This window comes from Myodes glareolus, chromosome 13 (assembly GCF_982192425.1).
Source record: "Myodes glareolus chromosome 13, mMyoGla1.1, whole genome shotgun sequence".
Lineage (NCBI taxonomy): Eukaryota > Metazoa > Chordata > Mammalia > Rodentia > Cricetidae > Myodes > Myodes glareolus.
This window is the reverse complement of record NC_142038.1, coordinates 17,741,380-17,761,143: the sequence shown is the minus strand read 5'-3', so window position 1 is coordinate 17,761,143 and position 19,764 is coordinate 17,741,380. Positions and strand designations below refer to the sequence as shown.

Sequence of the window (19,764 nt, the reverse complement as noted above, 5' to 3'; positions counted from 1 at the left end):
AGCGCTATCAGAGGACCAGAGTCCAGACTCCAGTTCCAATACTTGGTAGCTCACAAAGAAACATGGTAACTCGAATTTAAAGGGATTACATGCCCCCTTCTGGCTTTCATGAACTCACACATGGACACAACACACACACACTGAACACACAAAGTAAATTCTTCAACAGCTGATTTGTGCACACTGATGTAGTCTCAAAATTCAGGGCCTGAGGCAGAAGAATCACAAAATTGAAGCTGGCCTGTGTTATACAGTAGGACAGTATTTCAAAATCAAAAATCAAGCCAACTTTTAAAATTGTATGTAGTAATCTGGCCAAAGATATTTGCCTTTTGAAACTGACACAATTATTTCCTATTTGGATGTTATGGACTGACTTTGAGACCCAGCACAGTTAATACACACACAAAACAAAAAGCAAAAAACCAAATCCTGTTCTTTCCTACAGCATTGAGATGCTGTGATGAGCCCATAGTTTGCTTGCAGGCATAAAATACCTGTCCCACAACCAATGGTAATTGTCTACTGTTGACCATGATATTCCTTTTATTTGAAAATGGTATAAAACAGCTGTAGAAATAACAGGAAGATAGCATTTTTATCACACTATGGCTATTTTTTCCCTTTATACTAGAATTTATTTCCTGCATCCATTCTTGCTTTATCTGGAACATCTCACACTAGGATCTCTGCATCATTGAACATTAGTGTTAATTAAGAAGAGCTCACGGAAAGCTAATCTGAGAAGATGACTCCTTGCTTCCTGGGCCTTTCCCTGAGCACGCTTATTTGTGTACAGACTGGAAATCGGCTCCTGCTGTCTTCCACTCCGCCATCAGTTCCCTTTGGACCTCTTCTGGTAGCTCATAGAAAACTTGAGGATCAATGTCAGGCGGGAAAGACATTTTGTCATCAGCGGAATCTTGCTCTCTGTTCTCTCCTAGTCCTTGATGAGAGGTGGTGGCAACTGTCTGCCGGGGGCTGTCTGTCAGGCGGTGTTTGGAGAAAAGTTGTTCACTCTGCAAATTTGGAAATGAATGAAAAACTGAAACAGCGGGATTTGTATTGGAAAAGTGGAATCCTTGAGACTCTCTAGGTCCTTGGCTCATGCGTTCATCTTTTAACCGATTATCTATGTAATAGGAACAATCCTTTCCGCAGGGTGGGTGGGAGGCGCTGGTACTCGAGCCTGACGTTCCTGGCTCACAGGGAGACACAGCTGATACCTGCTTGCCAGTGAACATAGTATCTCTGGGGCTTAAGGAACCAGCTTGCATTTGCTTTGAAGAAAAGAAAGATAGTACTCCTCTCGAGGCATGCAGTGGACAGCTTAAACTTCCTTTCCCTTGAAGATTTTCTCCAGATTTCACAGAGAGGATTTCTTCTTGAATGTCTGCTGGAAGTTGCTTAAAGACTTCATGGTCAACACCCTCAGGAAGTGCCGGGAGGGGAAAGTCTTTAGAAGCACATGGAGCATCTGACGGAGACTCCCCGGTTCTTGAACTCTCAATTCTTCTACTTGGTAGACGCTCCCAATTTGCTTCTTTTTCCTTGTAAACGTCGTCGTTGTGGGTGTCTTTCGCTTTCTGGAACACAAGGAGAACAGCAGAACTTAGGAGTCTAACACGCCTGAAATATCACTGATGCTGATCCATCCCTGCAGCTAGCGACTCACAAGCAATTTCAACCTGCTCAACTCCTTCAGTCTCTGTTGCCAGTGTCAGGTAGCAGTGAGTTACACGACTGTGTCATTTACCATGGTATTCATATTTTCCTCGCTAGCTAGCACTGAGCAGGAGACAAAATATGCATAAGGAAAGGACCTCAACAATCATGTGGTTCAACAGCCAATTCTATAAACTAAATGATATAATGATATGTGTGCCTGTGTGTGTGTGTGTGTGTAATGCAAATGGTTTTATTATGCATACATTTTCTGCCTGTATGTGTCCCTGCAGGCCAGAAGAGGGCACCAAATCTCATGCTACAGATGATTATGAGCCACTATGTGGGCTGGGACTTGAACTGGGGGCCTCTGAAAGAGCAACCCCTGCTTAAACCTCGGAGCTATCTCTCCAGGCCTCAAATATATTATTTTTTAAGCATTTATGTAAACTTAAACACTATCAACTCAAGTTTGCACAATTTTTCTTAAAATTTTTGCATTTGAATTTCCCTTCCAGTTTTATGTACCATAAAATGGCCACACAATTACAGCTGAACAATTATTATACTATCCCAATCTTAATGCAATAGTAATTAATTTCTAGATATGTTTATATATTTAAGACAATTCACAGTATTCTTATATTCCTCTAGAAAAAATGTGTTGACACTCCCCAAACAGAAGTGCCGGACTGCTTGTCTCTTTTATTCTGATGTTTCCCTTGCCTCTTAGATCACAGTATATTTAAGGCCAGAGGCCATGCTGTAACAGGAACTATAAACAGGTAGATCATCCAAATAGTGACACCACAAAGAATCTCCAAATAACACTAAATACAAATGTGCAAGGCGTTTTGAGCCACAGCGGCACAGTCAGTGTATACTCACAAAACTGCGCTTGCCAGAGTGGGCCGTGGTTGACAGGGACGATGTTAAATAGAAATCCATGGGCCCCTTCTTAGCTGTGCTCAGTGCTTTCAGGTTGCAGAAGCACACACTGAGAAGAGTCAGGTGAAATGGCAGCTTCACGTTCACCATATTTCGGAAAAGTTTCATAAGGATGTCAACCAGAGGAGTCACCGCATCATAATTTTCTAAGTAAATGTTGAAGGATATAATAAACAACTGCATCCTAATATGTATTCAAAGCATAACAATATTTACATGACTTACATTAAGAAACTAAAATCTAAATTGGGATCATTGATTTTGACAATATTTATTAAATGTATTCTACACAATTATTTTAGCTTTGTACCCTTTGAAGTTTGGATCTATTTTTAGTTAAGTATTTACTGAGTAAATAATTGAGAATTTACTTTTATTATCTATTAAAATGTTTTTTAAAGTTAATGCCTGGTAAAATTAACTTTTGAAAATCACATGAAAATACTTTTACGTAGTGTGTTTCAAATTCAAAGTTTACTTTTGACGCAGTCAATATGGCAATCACAGTCTTAGAAAACTAGCCCACACCTGTCCCCAGCTTCTGAATGACATGGGATGGAATCGGGCACTGACGACTCTCACGGTGACAATGTTTCGGAGAATACCGACGGATGACTAATCTTATTGTATGGGGCTTCCTTCCATCATGGCACACTCTAAAAATATAAATGGAAAATCAGAATTATAACGTGTATTAACATGTCTTTAAGATAATGGAACTCTTCTTTATTGAAGTGTTGGGCCGCACTTGGGTGTTGACCAAGAAGTCTTTAAGTAACTTCCAGAACGTTCAAGAAGAAATCCTCTCTGTGAAATCTAGAGAAAATCTTCAAGGGAAAGGAAGTTTAAGCTGTCCACTACATGCCTTGAGAGGAGTACTATCATTTCAGAGAATCACAAATGGACAAAGTGCAGAGAATAAAAGTGCCTGTGGTGCGCCAACCCCAAATACGGCATCTATGACCAAACCCCTACACCAAGGCTTTCTCAACGTGCGGAAGAGGTAGAGGAAGACAGCAGGACCTGGAGGCCTGGGAGGATGGCTACAAGACCATGTCTCTGGACAAGGCAGGGATTGTGGAGCCATGAGCCCACTACATTCAGTGGTCTTAGGTTACAATCAAGGGTTACACAGCCCCTCAACCACTGGAGTTTGAATGTAATTGGCTTCATAAGCTCATAGGGAGTGGTACCATTAGATGTGGCTTTGTTGAAGTAGGTGTGACTTTGTTGGAAGAAATGTGTCACTGGGAAGGTAGGCTTTGAGGTCTCACAGCCAGATCCTGTGCCTCAGTCCACTTCCCGCTGCCTTCTGATCAAGACGCAGCCAGCACCATGTCTGCCTGCACACTGCCGTGCTCCCTGCCATGATGATAGACTAAACCTCTGAAACTGTGAGCTGCCACCTAATTACATGTTTTCCTTCATAAGAGCGGCCAGAAACCCTCACTAAGACAGGGAGCTATATATAATATGTGCATAATAGATGGCTACTGAGGGGGTCAGTAGAAGGAGAGGACATGACTTGAAGGGGATATAGCAGGGGGACATCGGAAGACTTGGTGGGAGGGGGACAGATAATAAAAATAAAGTACAGGAAAATATTTTATATTTACCTAAAATTATATATATATTTATATAAAATATACTACATATAAAAATTACAAACTAAATGTATGGTATATGCATACTATATATAAATATACATGCATACACACACACACACACACACACACACACACACACACGGTTTAAAAAGAAGTTACACCACTTCGAGCAATAATGGCCCCAAGAGCCATGAACTATCAAACAAAAACTCCAGTATCATGCATTAGAAATCCCCTCCCAAGCTGTTGGTCAGGACAGTCCAAAATTCTCAAAACAATACTATTGTACAGTATTGTACTGTATTGCGTTATACTGTATTGTATTGCTGTTGCTATAGACTGCCTCCCAGAATTTTAAGGTAAGGGTCTATTTCTGAAGACACCATGCACTATGGACATAGGTCTTGGGAGAAACAAAGTTGGAACTGGTCCAGAAGCCTCATCTCCTTGGAGTGACTCTCACGGTATCATAAGGTACAATGCAAACTGGCAAGGAAAAGGAGCATTGAGTCGTCCTAACCACCTGTAGTCAGAACACTGACTAGAATGGTCAGATTTCAGAAATGGTGTAATGGTGGCGCTTATATTTTGGTGATAACCAGCAGCTGCCGACTTATACTTAAGGTCCACTCAACAGGATGTAAGAAAAAAGCTCAGAGCAAGTTTAAACCAGTGCCTGGAGTATGGCTTTGAAAATACAGCTTCCCTTCCCTCTCTAACTGCAGGATTAACCAATAGATTCTCTAGAAGAAAAATGTATATCACGCACAGACACAACATATATGAAATTACATTTATATCACTCACTTAAATTCTATTATACCTATCTATCACGAAAACAAGGTGCTGCAGTGTGGTGTTGGGGGGCACTGGCAAGCAGAGGCATGGACAGATGCTAAACACCTGGTGTCTCAGAGGTCTGGAGTACCCGCTCTCTTCATGACTGAGTTTGCAAGGCTGAGAATTTATATACAACACATACTTCCTGTGGTTTTTCTATGCAGGGCCGTTCTGCACAGCCACACACTTCAGAGTCCGCATGAGCTGAGGTAAAGTGATGACCCAGTTTCAGCAGCACACGCCCCAGAAAAGAATGAGTCACACCACTGGAGCTGAGTCATGCACAACCTCCGAGCCTTCAGCCAACAGTGAGCTGCATGGCTCAGCTCCAGACATGAGGCGAGCTGCGTGTGACAGCAAAACAGAAGGCAGCTTCAGATGGCCTGCTCTCTGATACACGCACCAAGTTGTTTCATCTGCATACACTACTTTTCCTTGGATTATTCCAGAAGCACACATGTTCTAAATCAATTTGAGAGACTTCTATCAACATGATGTAATGGTAGATTAATACTTCCTTGTGAGAAATAAGAAGTGCGTATTTCAAAGATAACAAGAAGCACCTGGAAACATTTCTTCCTCGGCTTACATTATCTTTTTTCTTTTCTTTTTCTTTCTTTTTTTTTTCCTGTATATTTAGATCCCAGTGACATATTACTGTTAACTCTCAGGCCAGAGACTCTGAACACACTTGTATCAAGGTTGAGTCTTCAAGCCACTACCACATTTAGCCACCCCTTTCTTTGACTCCAGCGTCGCTCCAGCAGTCTGAGGCAGGGGGAGGGAGGTTTCTCTGCTTTCTCTAGCACTGCCGTTTCAGCGTCTTCCTATTCTGAGCCCTCATGAACCTGAGGCCCATCCCTACGTAAGACTGTTAGAGCCGTGGCAGAATTACTCTTTCCTACATTTTCCTCTTTCAACTGAAAAACAAGTAATTATGTTATCAGGAGCAGAGGCTGTGCAATAGTTACGGGGGGGGGGGGGTTAAAATGTCCTTCTTACCTCAACTGCAAACCTAGGAATATTAGAAACACCTAAGAAACCACTCAGGTAACTACTGTGGCTTAAGATCAACATGACCTCCATATTACTTGAGTGAAGACTAAAGGAAGCACGTAATTTTAATTCAGAGTACCTGATGAGAGAAAGCTAATGACAAACCATCTTCCTGAACACAGTTTACCTGTAAAAACCCAACACAGAGCGTGAGGTAGACTTTGCCATGTGGTGCATACAGGATGAATACAAAGGAGGACAGGCAAAATAAAACATACCTGTTCAAAAGGCTGGAAAGTAGTTCTTCAATCTTAGTTTTAGCTTCAGCTTCTGAAGAACACTTTTTAAATGTATCTTCTTCACTAAAGGACTACCAAAGGACAAATGAGTGTACATTAACAGAAACTCAAACACAGTGCTTGTGCCAAATAAATACTCAACACATCCTTAACACCTTATCTTAATGCATAGCTTAATATGTGGCTCTTTTCCATTAACTCTTTTAAAAAATTTATTTATTTATGATGTATATAGAGTTCTGCCTGCATGTATGCCTGCAGGCCAGAAGAGGGCACCAGATCACATTACGGAAGGTTGTGAGCCACCATGTGGTTGCTGGGAATTGAACTCAGGACCTCTGGAAGAGCAGGCAGCTTAACCTCTGAGCCATCTCTCCAGCCCCTTCATTAACTCTCGGTGTGTGCAGTTATTGTGCACAAGTCAGGAAACTTAAAGGCATGAGTGCCAACTCCCTCCAGTCTCTTTATACAACTATGCAAGGCTCCTATGGCCCTAAAACTTTAATCTGAGTCTATACTGGATAAGTTATTTAACCGTTGGAAAGTACAGTACCAAGGCCTTAAGGAGGAAAAGAGGAAGCAAGGCAGGCAGGCAGGATGATATAAATAAATGGCAGTCTATCTCTGAGGTTTATGATGAAAATTAAATGCACTAAATATGTGGAGCATGGGGGCTGGAGAGATGGCTCAGAGGTTAAGAGCATTGCCTGTTCTTCCAAAGGTCCTGACTTCAATTCCCAGCAACCACATGGTGGCTCACAACCATCTGTAATGAGGTCTGGTGCCCTCTTCTGGCCTGCAGACATACATGCAGACAGACTATTGTATACATAATTAATAAATAAATAAATATATTTTAAAAATGTGGAGCATGTTCTAAAGTACCTGGCACATACAAGAAAAAAAAACTCACACTAATTGGATAATTAAACCTTCCCCATTTTCCAAATCTCTGGACTGTTCTGAGAACAGAGATGTTTTAAAAGAGTAAAATGTTTCTTCATATGTTTGTGTGTGTGTGTGTGTGTGTGTGTGTGTGTGTGTGTCAGGATTTAAGGACACTAGTAAAAAGAAAATAGATAACTTGATTAAAACTACTAACAGGCACCGGGTGGTGGCGGTGCACCCCTTTAATCCCACCACTCGGGAGGCAGAAGCAGGTGGATCTCTATGAGTTCGAGGCCAGCCTGGTCTACAGAGTGAGTTCCAGGACAGGCTCCGAAGCTACATAAATCACCTGCTCATGGGGAAGGGATCACATACAAGCAGCAAAGCAAATGAGAGCAGTGAATACTTCAGCCTGCAGACATCTTTATGTTAAATGGCACCATAGCCAGCACCTCATAATAAACGCCATGCTCACATACCTGAGGCGGACCTGAGGGTGTGACAGGGGAACTGTCCTCTCCAAAACTGAGCTTCTGGATACGCTGAGCAGCTGAGATTCCTAATTCCTTCTCTAACGTTTTGATTGAAAAGGTCTGGAGATCGAGCACACAATTGATTCCCAACACTTCAAGACGTTTGGCGGTTTTATAGCCAATACCTGAACAACCAAAATGTCTCGTGTTACAACAGCGCTGCTTCTGAAAAGAAAGCTACTCTAAATACTAAAAATGTTTCCACCATATAAATTCCTTACTACTTTACTAAGATCAAACCCCATTACAAAATATATTGATTTTTTTTCCACCTAGGACTCGTGAGTTACACAAACTTCTTTGAAGCCCTTCTAATATCAAGTACCGTCCAAGAGACAGCCAGTGTGTTCTGTCTGAATAAAACATACTTTTGATAACCTGTGATGTAATAGTGTGGAAAAATTCAAAAATAAGTTGTAATTCACATATGCAAAGAAGCCTGCACTGCAACAATTAGAAGTGCCAAGCACACTCCTGAAGGCACCACACACAAACCCACAATCATGCTTAGTAGCATTTGCCATCCAGAACAAACTGAAAGGAGAAAAGAACTAAGCAAAACCCTTGCTGCTAACCAAACTCCACTAAATCAGTCATATTTTATGCATGAGAGAAGTAAGCTATGAAATGTTTTTGCTATACGTCATCTGCAGTCACCTGGCCTCCCTGCAGTCACAGCAGAAAGCTGCAGGAAGCAGGCATGTGGGGGGAATTGTTACAATGGAGTGGCAGCTGACTTTACAGCAGCGTTAAAGACTGCAGATTAGAGTCAAAGCAAAGGTAAGAGACTGTGGAAAACACAGGTGAGGCTGGGGGCGTGGAGGCTCAGCTGGCAGAGTGCTTGGAGGAACCCAGGAAGGCCTGGGTTTTATCTCCAGCACTGCTGGCTGCAGAACTCAGGACGCGGGGTGGGAGGGTCAGTAATTCAAGGCCATCCTCAGCTACAGCAAGTTCCAGGCCAGCCTAGGCTACAGGATACATTAACTAAAAACTCAATCCAAGCAAGAATGTTTTATCTGAGTATAGAGATCTCAACTGATTACCATCTTATGTGGTTCTTCAGAACACAGACTCAAAGCTTCCAGTTATGCTGTACTGAACAAAGTAAGCCAGACAGAAAACAAATTAAATCATACCAACATTTGTCTAAAAGGGAAGTTGTACCATTTAAGTGGTGAAGTTTTCTGTCGTCTCAAAAAACCATTTTCCCACATTTCTAAATCCCTACAAAAATGACCTTTAACATAGTCATCAACATTAGATAGGCTACCTGTCCATGACTACTGAGTAGGTCACTTGTCTTTGAAGAGGACCGCAGAGACTGGAAGACCATTCAGTCAGTAAAGCGCTTGTCGCTCAAACACTGGGACCTCAGTTCACACCACAACGCCCACAGAAGACGTCAGGAGCTCTGGTACAGACCCACAACCCCAGAAGTCGGAACCCCACCAGCTCACGAGCTCAGATCCAGTGAGAGACACTGTCCCAAAAATATGGTGAAGTGATGGACAAACATACGCGAGGTTCACCTCTCGGTACACACGCACACCAAAATATTGTTTAAATGAAAAGCTTGGCCTAGAAGCTTTCAGAAATTCTCTGTGGCATTAATATTTTATACAAGGTCCACAAAGAGATATTGTGGGATATTGTTTATACTGTGTGATGATATGTCGCTGTGACTGGCTTAACAAAAAGCTAAACAGTCAATAGCTAGGCAGCAGATAGGCAGGACTTCCGGGCAGAGAGAGGCACTGGGGATGAATCTCAGCTTGTGGAGATGCTGGGGAGACACAAGGAAGTCAGATGTACAGAATGGAGAAGTAAAGAACCATTACCAAGAGAATGTTCATTAACAGAAACAAGTTAATCTAAGTTATATGAGCTGGTTAGACACAAGCCTAAGCTAAGGCTAAGCTTTCATAATGAATAATACGTCTCCATGCCATTATCTGGGGCCTGGTGGTCCACAGAAAGTCTAATGAGACAGACCTACTACAAAGTGACATTGTAAACAATGAACTCGGCTCCCTGTGAAATGTGCAGAGACTGCAGTGCAGGCAGAGGCACCTGGCTCCAGGGCACCACTCAGAACCACGTGTGGAAAAGCACTTTCACATAAACCAGAAAACATTTCAGGTTTTTTGTTTGTTTGTTTGTTTGTTTGTTTTTCTCCAAAAGCCAAGTGTGTGCCCCTAGGAACTAAATGCAGACTTAAATTAAAGAAACTACAGCAAAGCCGACACACAATCCTCAAGTGCTTTCATCTTACCGGGGATTTCCTTTATGTGGTTCAAACTGTGAATGAGATCTTGACAGCTTTCAGGCAATAAGACTGTTTGCTGATTTGGTTTAAAGACACCAGAAACTAGCTTGGCCAGTAGCTTATTGGGAGCCACTCCAGCGCAGCCGGTGAGCTCCAGCTGGCTATACATGGCTTCGCGCATCTCTGCCGCAATCTGCGATCCCACCGCCAGTCTCACGTGGGTGACGTTGTGCAGGTTTACAGCTATAAGGACAACGTTATTACCACAAAACGGTCATTTTCTTTTCCACAAAAAGCTTTAAACAAGCCCAGGATTTTGTTTGTATCCACCCCTCCCCCACCACTCTTCCACCTGTTTCTTTAGTTCTTCATAGCTTTCTATAAAGTGACCAAATACCCAGGGTCTATGATAATGAGCACATGCTCCAAGTGCTTAATCACTAACAGACTACAGAAACACAGCTCCTAACAAGTTCCAGTTGAGCTGGCATGCACAAAGCGTCACATTTACCAATAAATAAGTAGAAATAAGAATGTATTCATATACCACCTAAACATTATAATGAAACCAGTTCTGACTGGTTCACAGGTTAGGAGATCTGCTTAGGGCGCTGTAGGGAATATAGAAATACATCTTCTTTGATGTGGAGTGATAGTTTTATGGACCCATCTTTACCCTTAGGAGCCTGCAACTTACTCCCCAATGGCTCATCGATCAGCCTAGCTCAGAGCAAGCACAGAGTCTACAGAGGCAAGATAAAATAAACGTGCCCAAATGAAAACTGGCTAGTCTATGACAGACAAGACTGCCCATATCATGATTCTGCCAACTGATAAACACGTTTGAAAGAAACTAGTTTTAAAACTATTGGGAGTCAGGCACTTGGGAGGCAGAGGCAAGCTGATCTCTGAGTTCAGAGCTATCCCGGTCAACAAAGCAGTTCCAGGTCAGGCAGGCTACATAGTGAGACCCATTTCGATAAAGAACTTCTATGGACGAAGAGAGGGTCATGACCACTTAGGCACCTTTCACATGAAGTATAAAATCTAGCTCTCTGTACACTGATGCGTTTGTTCTCAGCAATAAGGTCTGTGTCAGCTTTAAAGCTGTGCAAAGAGAGGGGATGGAAATAGTTTGCAAAATAAAAACAAAATAGTTTTAAAAAATTTAAAAAATCAAATTGTAAAAAAAAAGAACCATTCTGATTTTAAAATACTGAGTGAAATCAAATATTCTGGAAATGGTTTTATTTCACTGTTGAGTAAAAATGTCCTGATTCTTTTGAATGAAAAGGGGGAAAAAGCTGCACAAAGATCTATCTGGAATCCTTCTTGCTTTCCACCCTGGTGACTGACCAAAGAACACAGGTATAAAAGACACAGGAGAAAGTCCTGGTCTCCTCGAAACAGTGGCTCTACCCATTTCTTCTCTGGAGACTGCATAGGAGCTCCACAGGGGCATAACAGAAGGTGCATGCTGAGAAGGACCAACTAGGTCAGGCCGCTGTTACATGAAGAACTTGTCTGCCACGTGAATTCTCCAGCGGCCATGGGTGTCAGATATTCACAGGCATCACAGCAACTTATTTACAGATGTGAATATCCCAGGAAAAGCATCAGTCCTCCACACCTTAGTATGTTAAGATGGTTCTTGTTAACAGCTGCTAATGGGCATTGGAACCGAAGCCTGGAGAAGTCACCTGCACACCGCAAGATTGGTCTGTGACTAAAGAAAAACCTGGACAAAATTCAGCCAGGATCCAACAGGGGACTCTCAGTGCCTCAGAGGAACAGAAGGGATCAAGGAAAATATATATCAACAGCACATTTAACCTACCTCAAAACTCAGAAGAATTAAAAATGATTTAAAAAAAAAAAGCCAACTTCTGTAACTTAGGATGACCTACATAGGAAGGGTTCTTAGACACAGGCAGGGGAAAGAATGGGATGATAACTCCCTCAGGGAGGGAAGCTACCCGTAGTACATCTCTACATAGCACTGACCGATCATGAATACTTAACGTGGACCAGCAAGACCTCATTTGGGCTGTCTTAGATACTAAACATGACTCTACCTCACTAAGCATGACTCTGCCTCCAAAAACGCCACACGTCAATTAGCAACCTCTCTGACTATGGGATATGCGTCATGGAGGGGGGCGAGGAGGAAGCACTCACCCTGGTTATTGTAAACATGGCCCGACACAGTCACTGACAGAATCTCATCTCTTGGAAGCTGCTGGAGTCTTTTCTCAACCATTTCTGTTAGGTCCACAAAATTTTCATCAAATCCAAGTCTCTCAACAAGTGGACTAAATTCCTCCAACAACTCTAAATTGAAATAATATTGGAGAGCAGATACAATTAATTTATAACTAAAACAGAATTCACTATTAAAGATTAAAATACCAAATACAGCATATAAAAATATGTGTGTTACATATGTATGGATACATATGAAAAACAGCTTTACACCCTTTTAATTTTTAACTTAAATTTTTACTTTATATGTATGCATGTTTTGCCCACATGTACATCTGTGTACCATGTTTATGCCTGGTACCTGCAGAGGCCAAAAGCGGGCATTGAATTCTGTAGGACTAGAGTTACAGATGATTGTGAGCCCCCATGTAAGTGCCAGGAATTGAACCCAAATCCTCTGGAGCAAGCAACCAGTGCTCTTAACAGCTAAGCCATCTCCCCAGTCCAGCTCCAGAACCTTTGACAACATCATCAGTTAACAGACTTTTGGGTAGAGGCAATATTCAAAGAAAAAAATCCAGAAATAATATTCCCAAAGTAATTACTCACAGCAATACATCTAATTCAATCTTCCATATCTGTTAACTTTTTTTTAAATCTGTAGGGGGCTGGAGAAATGGCTCAGCAATTAAGAACACTGACTGCTCTTCCAGAGGACCCGGGTTCGGTTCCCAGCACCCACATGGCAGCTCACAACTATCTGAAAATCCAGTTCCAAGGGATCTAACACCTTTACACCAATGAACATAAAAAATAAAGATAAATAAATTATAAAAAAATTTTAAAAATCTGTAATATACTTTTTAAAAAAAAGTCCTTGCTTAGAGGTAGTTAAAATCTTTAAGTGGATGTCAAGGAATAAATTATAATCTTAAAAAAGTATAACCAGGTATTTTAGCTATATTTTGCACAAGCATTTGCAATAGACAAAAAATAACATTTGAAACTTATTTTGAAAATATACTAAAACGTAGTAGTTTGATGAATCCCACCCTCAGTGCACTTCCTCAGGACGAAGGAGCTAAAGTGGTGAAATCTTCAGGGGCTCCACGCCTAGCATCACGGACAGACTGAACCATTAAAATGTTCACTAAACTGACCCGACCCAAGGCTCAGAATTCAAAAGGACTATAAATTCTGAAATTAGACTTAAAACTAATCAGTAATTACAACTTTAAAGTCATTTTTACTTACTGGATCTTCTTATAACTAGATGGCGAAAAGTACAGGAGTTCCTTGGCATCCATATATACCAAATATATTTTTAAAGTCTGCACAGCAGAAGATACTAATGTTGACCTTTGGCACAAACACACACATACATGTACACACACACAAACACATAAACTTCACATACACAAAATATCTTTCTTCACAGTATTTTTTTATTTTAGATTTTAAAAATACATTTACATAATTTCTGTTATTTACATAAATAGTATTCATGACCAAATTTAAATTACACTCAACTATTCATTTTCTCCACAGCTATAACAGTGAAAGCCACCTTCTTACATAATTAAAATTTTGTATTAAATTTAATTGTTTGAGGGCACATGAAGATACCTTTTTATATAATTAAAAATTTTTATTACTTTTATTCATCTGGCAGGGGCAGAGAAGCACATGCTATAATATGTGTGGAGGTCAGAGGGCAACTTGTCGAAATCAGGTCTCTCCTCTACCACGTGGGTGCCAGGGATGGTACTCCAGTTGGCAGGCTTAACATTGATTTTTGAAGGTAAAAAGGCCTTTTTAAAGTGTTAGGGAAAAAAGGCCTAGCTATAAGGCAGTTTATTAGCAATATTTGTATAAAGAATAATCACCTTACATGCTAAAATATGCAGTGACTAATTTGTACCTGTGACCTTATATGACATCTCTCTGTAGCGGCTCAAATCTTCTCCATTCACGAGGACCAGCTGGGGACATTTTTCTTTTGCATCTCTGACACTCATAAGCTTCTTAACTCCAAGTTTCCTGGCTTCATAGTTGCAAGTAACCACCAAGTATTTCTGCTGAACACCTATGAAAAACAAGCATCATCTGAGGAAACTAAATAGACTTTAGCCTTTAATCTAAAGTTTCATAGTTTTACGCTGTGACAGTGTAGGTGGGAACTGTCTGCTGCCATGGTGGTTAGCAGCAATGAGGCTCAAGCCCACAGCCTTGTGCACACACGCATGCTGGTCAAGCACTCCACCACCCACCACTATGTTCCAGCTTTTGCGGCTTTGGACTTCCCCACCTCCACAGTGGCCTGAACTCCCCATGTAACCCAAGTTGCCCTCTAACTTGAAATCAAAATCACGCTACCTCTGCCTCCCCTTTGCAAGTTCTAGGGTTACAGAATTGTACCACCCTGCCCAGTTCGTGATGGGTTTTGACAAGAATTAAAAAGACATATGAGTAAAGGAAAACAAACTTGCTGGGTAGTGGTGGTGTGCATGCCTTTCATCCCAGTACTCGGGAGGCAGAGGCAGGTGAATTTCCGTGAGCTCAAGGACAGCCGGGACTGTAGCACAGAGCTATCTCCCACTTACAAATCATAAAATACCAATCTTGGTCTCACATATCTTAACTTTCATCTTTAGTTATTTCTAACTGGAGAAGAAAGAAATTATATTAAGAAAACACTGAATAACTGTAGCAGAAATTACATCTAAGAATGTGGGCAGTTACTTCTACACAAAAGGGAAGCTGTGCTTCTCAAATCTGAATTATTATTACATCAATATACTCTAAAGAATTTTCAGGGGGGCTGGAGAGGTGGCTCAGAGTTTAAGAGCACTGGCTGCTCTTCCAGAGGTCCTGAGTTCAATTCCCAGCAACCACATGGTGACTCACAATCACATGTCGTGAGATTGGATGCCCTCCTCTGGTCTGCAGGTGTACATACAGATAGAATAATTGTATACATAAAATAAATAAATAATGGCTGGAGAGATGGCTCAGTGGTTAAGAGCACTGACTGCTCTTCCAGAGGACGGGAGTTCAATTCCCAGCACCCACATGGCAGCTCACAACTGTCTGTAATTCTAGTTCCAGGAGACCCAACACTCATAGAAAACACCAATGTACATAAAATATAAATAAATAAATAAATTTAAAAACCAAATATAAATAAAGAAAAAAATTTCAGAAATAAAACATAAATTAAATCCTTCAAGGATTCTTTCCAGACAACTCAAAGCCCATTTGATCTATAGTTTCATGTAATATTCTTGGGTATGTTTACCAAACAATAAGCCCAATGAAAATAACAAATAACAAATACTGGTTGCTGCTAGAAAAACTCATTTATCTTCTGAGCAAACTGTCAAGGAATATAAGTAATATTCTGAGAGCCAAACTACAGCAATCATGAGAGATCTTGTCCCATTAAGTACCTGAGCAATGAACTATAGATAGCTCATAGTAATTTGTAGTTTTGCCATGAGGAATTGCTTTAGGTTTCCTTTTAAAATTGACAGTATGACCACCTAGAGAACACACTGATAAAAATTGCCAGGTATGTAAGATTGCTAAAATTATTTGCTTTTCTCTTTTTACACAGGTTGGCTGTTTCATGCTACTGTAAGTCATAGCCATCTGCAATAAGTTGAATGAACATAAAGAAAAGAAATAAATCTATATCCATTCTTTTTGCCTATGTTTCAATCTGACATTATAAGACAAATCAAAATCAGTTTTGCAGATATGTTTTTCATCTATCGGACAATGCCTGAAAGCCGCAGTGAGCTATATGAAAAAAGGCTGGCCTGGTGAACTCCTTAGCTCAGAGGACTCCCCACAGCACATCTTGGCCTGAGCTGGTTGCCCATTTATAAATAAAAGATGACTGGGCACTGACACTCCTCCACTAGATCTACATCTTAATCACAATACCTTTTAGAACAAAGGAACGACTAGGCATCTTGTGCTTACTAGAAATGATTTCAGAAGGAAACAACAACAACAACAACAAACCTGATCCCCTAATTTAAATCCTTGACTTGGGAAAGTTTAAAGACTTAGCCTCGCCTTAGAGAACTAAAACCTAGCCATCCCTTTGTTCTTCAGGGAATCAATGGAATGGACGGTAATGTAAAAAAAACAAAAAAACAAAAAACGAACCAGGCACAAGATGAAAGGAGCAAAGAAACAAACACTGCCTTTATGCTTATACTAAAATATCCTCCCTATATGCACGAGAGAATGCTGTTTCCTTACTTAAGGTGCGTGCCTACAGAAGTGAGCTACTACATCTACTAAGAGCTGATTCCGGTTTCTGTACACGTGCTACCTATGCTAATGTCATGCTTATTAAAGGGACGAGACTTGGTACATTCATTCTTGGTAGCAAAGCCAATATGACTGGGAACCAAGTTCGTAAAAATGGACTCCAAGAACTGTCTTAAGATGGTTAATAAATCAGAAAAATAAATCATACTTGAGCTAATTTTATCATCATTCAACAAAGACAACATCAATGTGGATTACCTAAAGGTTTGTCCTTTAATTCTGGATTGGAGATCATTTCTACTTGGGCATAAAAGCAATCCAGATCCACGTGTACTATGACTCTGGATGAGGAGATCCGTGTTGCCACCCCTTGATCGAAAACTGCTGCACAATACACAGAGGGAAACAAATACATTCAGGCTGCTTATCACCAGGGCGCAACTAACACATCCTTAACACGTTTTAAGTGGGAAAGAAGGTACAGTGGCTTGAAGGTTTTTTTCACCCTTGGATTTTATCATGGGTCAAATGTCAACTTTTTAGATGCCCCAAAGTATCTACAAATCATACAGACATAAAACACCATCAACAAAAAGTTCTTCAGTCCTGTTTAACTAACTAGCATGTCTTCAGGTAATACAGCTACACACACACACACACACACACACACACACACACACAAAGTCGTTACTTTGAGGGGGAAACTCATGATCAATAACAAAGGGCACAAAAGCTAGAACTATCCTTAAGTTTTTTGTTTGTTTGTTTTTTAGAAAGTTTTAAGCAGTAGAGGCAAAGACATTGTAGCAATGTTATTTTCAACCAACTGGAGAATTATTTAAAGAGGTCTGTCCCTTCATTAAAAGAAAAAAAATCAAACCGGCACAGCATAACCTGTGGGTTCCAGGACACTAAATTTAACTCCCATGAGAGTAAGATTTCCTGTTCTCAAGTCCCCAGCGCCTAGAACAGTGCCTGAGGCGGAACAGACAACAAATAATTAATCACTGAGTTGAAAACCTAAGCATCTTATTTTTAAATCTGGGGTCAGGGCTGCACCTGAAGCCCTAGGGCCAGTGAGTAAATAGTAGTTTATGTTATAGGTAGTAAAGGAAGCAAGAGGGACGATTCTCTTTAGTTACGAACAAAGCAGGGTAAATGTAACCGTGGGCTAGGAAAAGTACCTTTGTAGGAAAACTGACAAATTCTGAATATAGTGTGTCCTGTAAATGGGCACTAGCTGTGTACTGACTTTAATTTTGATATTTTGATATATGTCAAGGAGATATTAAAGATATTGATATTAGAGAAATAACATATACGCCACAACTGCGGGTGTGTGTGTGTGTATGTGTGTGTGTGTGTGTGTGTCAGGGATTGGAAATCCAGCGCTGGACCTGGCGCCACAAGGCCGGACCACAGGCTGGGGTGGAAGTGGGTCCCCAAGGGACTCCAGACCGTTTTGCTAGATCCGAGGCCTTCCTTTCCTACCTGGACTGAGGCCAGGTCTCTACGCCTAAAAGGAACAAGGTCCTCCGAGTCTTCGACTCGGAGCCGCCGGAAGCACCAGGGGTCCCCTCGGGAGGGCAGGTGCACCCCACCCATGTGTGCAGGAATGCAGGGTCGCTCAAGCGTGCAGGAGCCCTCCGCGCCGGTACTCGCCAGGCCCGAGCGGGAACGGGAGGCCGCGCCCCAACGACCGCCCCGGGCGCCCGCCCTTCCCCTCCAGCCTTCCCTTCCTTTCCCGCCATCACCGGGAAGGCGCACACCCCGCAAGCTGCCCGCCGCCCCCGCGTCCAAGGGCTCCATGGCGCGAGCAGCGTCCTCTTCCTCCGCGGGACCGCCTTCCTCCTCGGCCTCCACCCCCATCTTCAGCGGGGGCCAACCGCAGAGCAGCTGCTGCACGGTCTCCTAGGAAACCAGGGCCCAGTCTCCGGCCGCACGCCTGCGCACTCGAGCGGAACGGCCTGAGTGGCAGAGGGCGGGAGAAGAGGGCGGAGCGCTGCATCGCGGTGGAGGTGGTTAAAGTGGACTAGGGAGAACCCAAATGACCTTTTCTTTTTCTTTCTTTCCCCCCTTCTCTCTGATATTTTTAAAATTTTTTATTAGCGCGTATGTGAGACCATATTCTATGTGAGGGCAAGTGCCCGGAAAAGCCGGAAAAGAGCACTGGAGCCCCTAGAACTGGAGTTAACCGGTGGTTATGAGCCCCTTTCTTGTTTCTGGGAACTGATCCTGGGTTCTGTGGAAGAGCAGCAAGTACTCCCACTTCTGAAACATCTCTTCATCTTCATTCTTTTCTTTTATTGATTCAGTTTTCCCTTAAGCCTTCAGTGTTCGGCTCATACCCCTAAACCTGAGTGATTTGTGTTTATGGGATTGGGGAAAGAGTATAAGTTATATTAAGATCGAGGTAACCAGGTAAAGGACATGATTAACAAGGATGGATGTGAATGTTTGTTAAGTTTTGCTTGTTTTATTTAAAGAGGCTCTGATGCAGTGAACCCTTGAATGGTTTATGTATGAATTAGGGTATGAACAGGTATGAATAGGGTTTTGACACACTTGCTTTGGGTTAAAGTCACCATTCCAGAGTCTGATTTTGCTGGCAGTATAACAGTATGTCGTGGAACTGCTCAGAACCTGTACTGTAAAAACAAACGAAACGGGCAAACACACTCTCATTCCATAAATGGAGATAAAGCAACATAGTTTAATATTCTGATGGCTATAAAGCTTCTGGCACATTAGGAGCTCAGTGGTGCCTTCTCATGGGGCGCATATGTGCCTGTATGTCAATATTTGTATACGTCTTCCAATACATTTCTCCCTATTCTGGCCCAGTAGAACCTATTGATTGTAGAGAGGAAATGCCACACTTTGCTTCCTATTACTTTGATAAACACCATGACCAAAAGCAACACAGGGAGGAAAGGGTTTATTTGACTTACACTCAGCCTGCTTTCTCAAACCACCCAGAACCACCTCCTCAGGGGCAGCACTGCCTCCACCCCAATGGGCCCTCCCACATCAATCATTAATCAAGGGAATGACACACAGACTTGCCTCCTGGCAGGTCTGATGGAAGTTCCTTCTTCCCGGAGTTTGTGAAAGCCTACTCAACACCTTCAAAAGACAAAAGAACCTCAGGCTGTTTGGGGATCTTAAATAGCCATTTACCTTTAGTCTTTGTGTCTTAGCTTGAATACATATTAAATTTAGCAAATCACAAAGCT

At 41.8% G+C, this 19,764-nt stretch overlaps 1 protein-coding gene across 5 annotated transcripts; it reads right to left on the bottom strand.

The window, feature by feature from the left end:
• Positions 1-528: 528 nt before the first annotated feature.
• Poli (DNA polymerase iota) lies at positions 529-18,455 on the bottom strand. 5 transcript variants are annotated; one of them, XM_048419417.3, is made up of 10 exons: positions 18,298-18,455; positions 16,787-16,912; positions 14,166-14,330; positions 12,221-12,373; positions 10,049-10,285; positions 7,723-7,901; positions 6,335-6,426; positions 3,142-3,269; positions 2,554-2,759; positions 529-1,586 (listed from the first exon to the last, which is right to left on the bottom strand). In XM_048419417.3, exons 1-10 carry the CDS (start codon positions 18,395-18,397, stop codon positions 786-788), a joined length of 2,187 nt encoding a protein of 728 aa, XP_048275374.3. In that variant the 5' UTR covers positions 18,398-18,455; the 3' UTR covers positions 529-785. The 5 variants fall into 5 exon arrangements, with proteins under 5 accessions (XP_048275374.3, XP_048275375.3, XP_048275377.3 ...); XM_048419418.3 differs by having other exon boundaries at positions 16,787-16,909; positions 18,298-18,453; XM_048419420.3 differs by lacking the exon at positions 18,298-18,455 and adding an exon at positions 18,020-18,212.
• Positions 18,456-19,764: the final 1,309 nt, after the last annotated feature.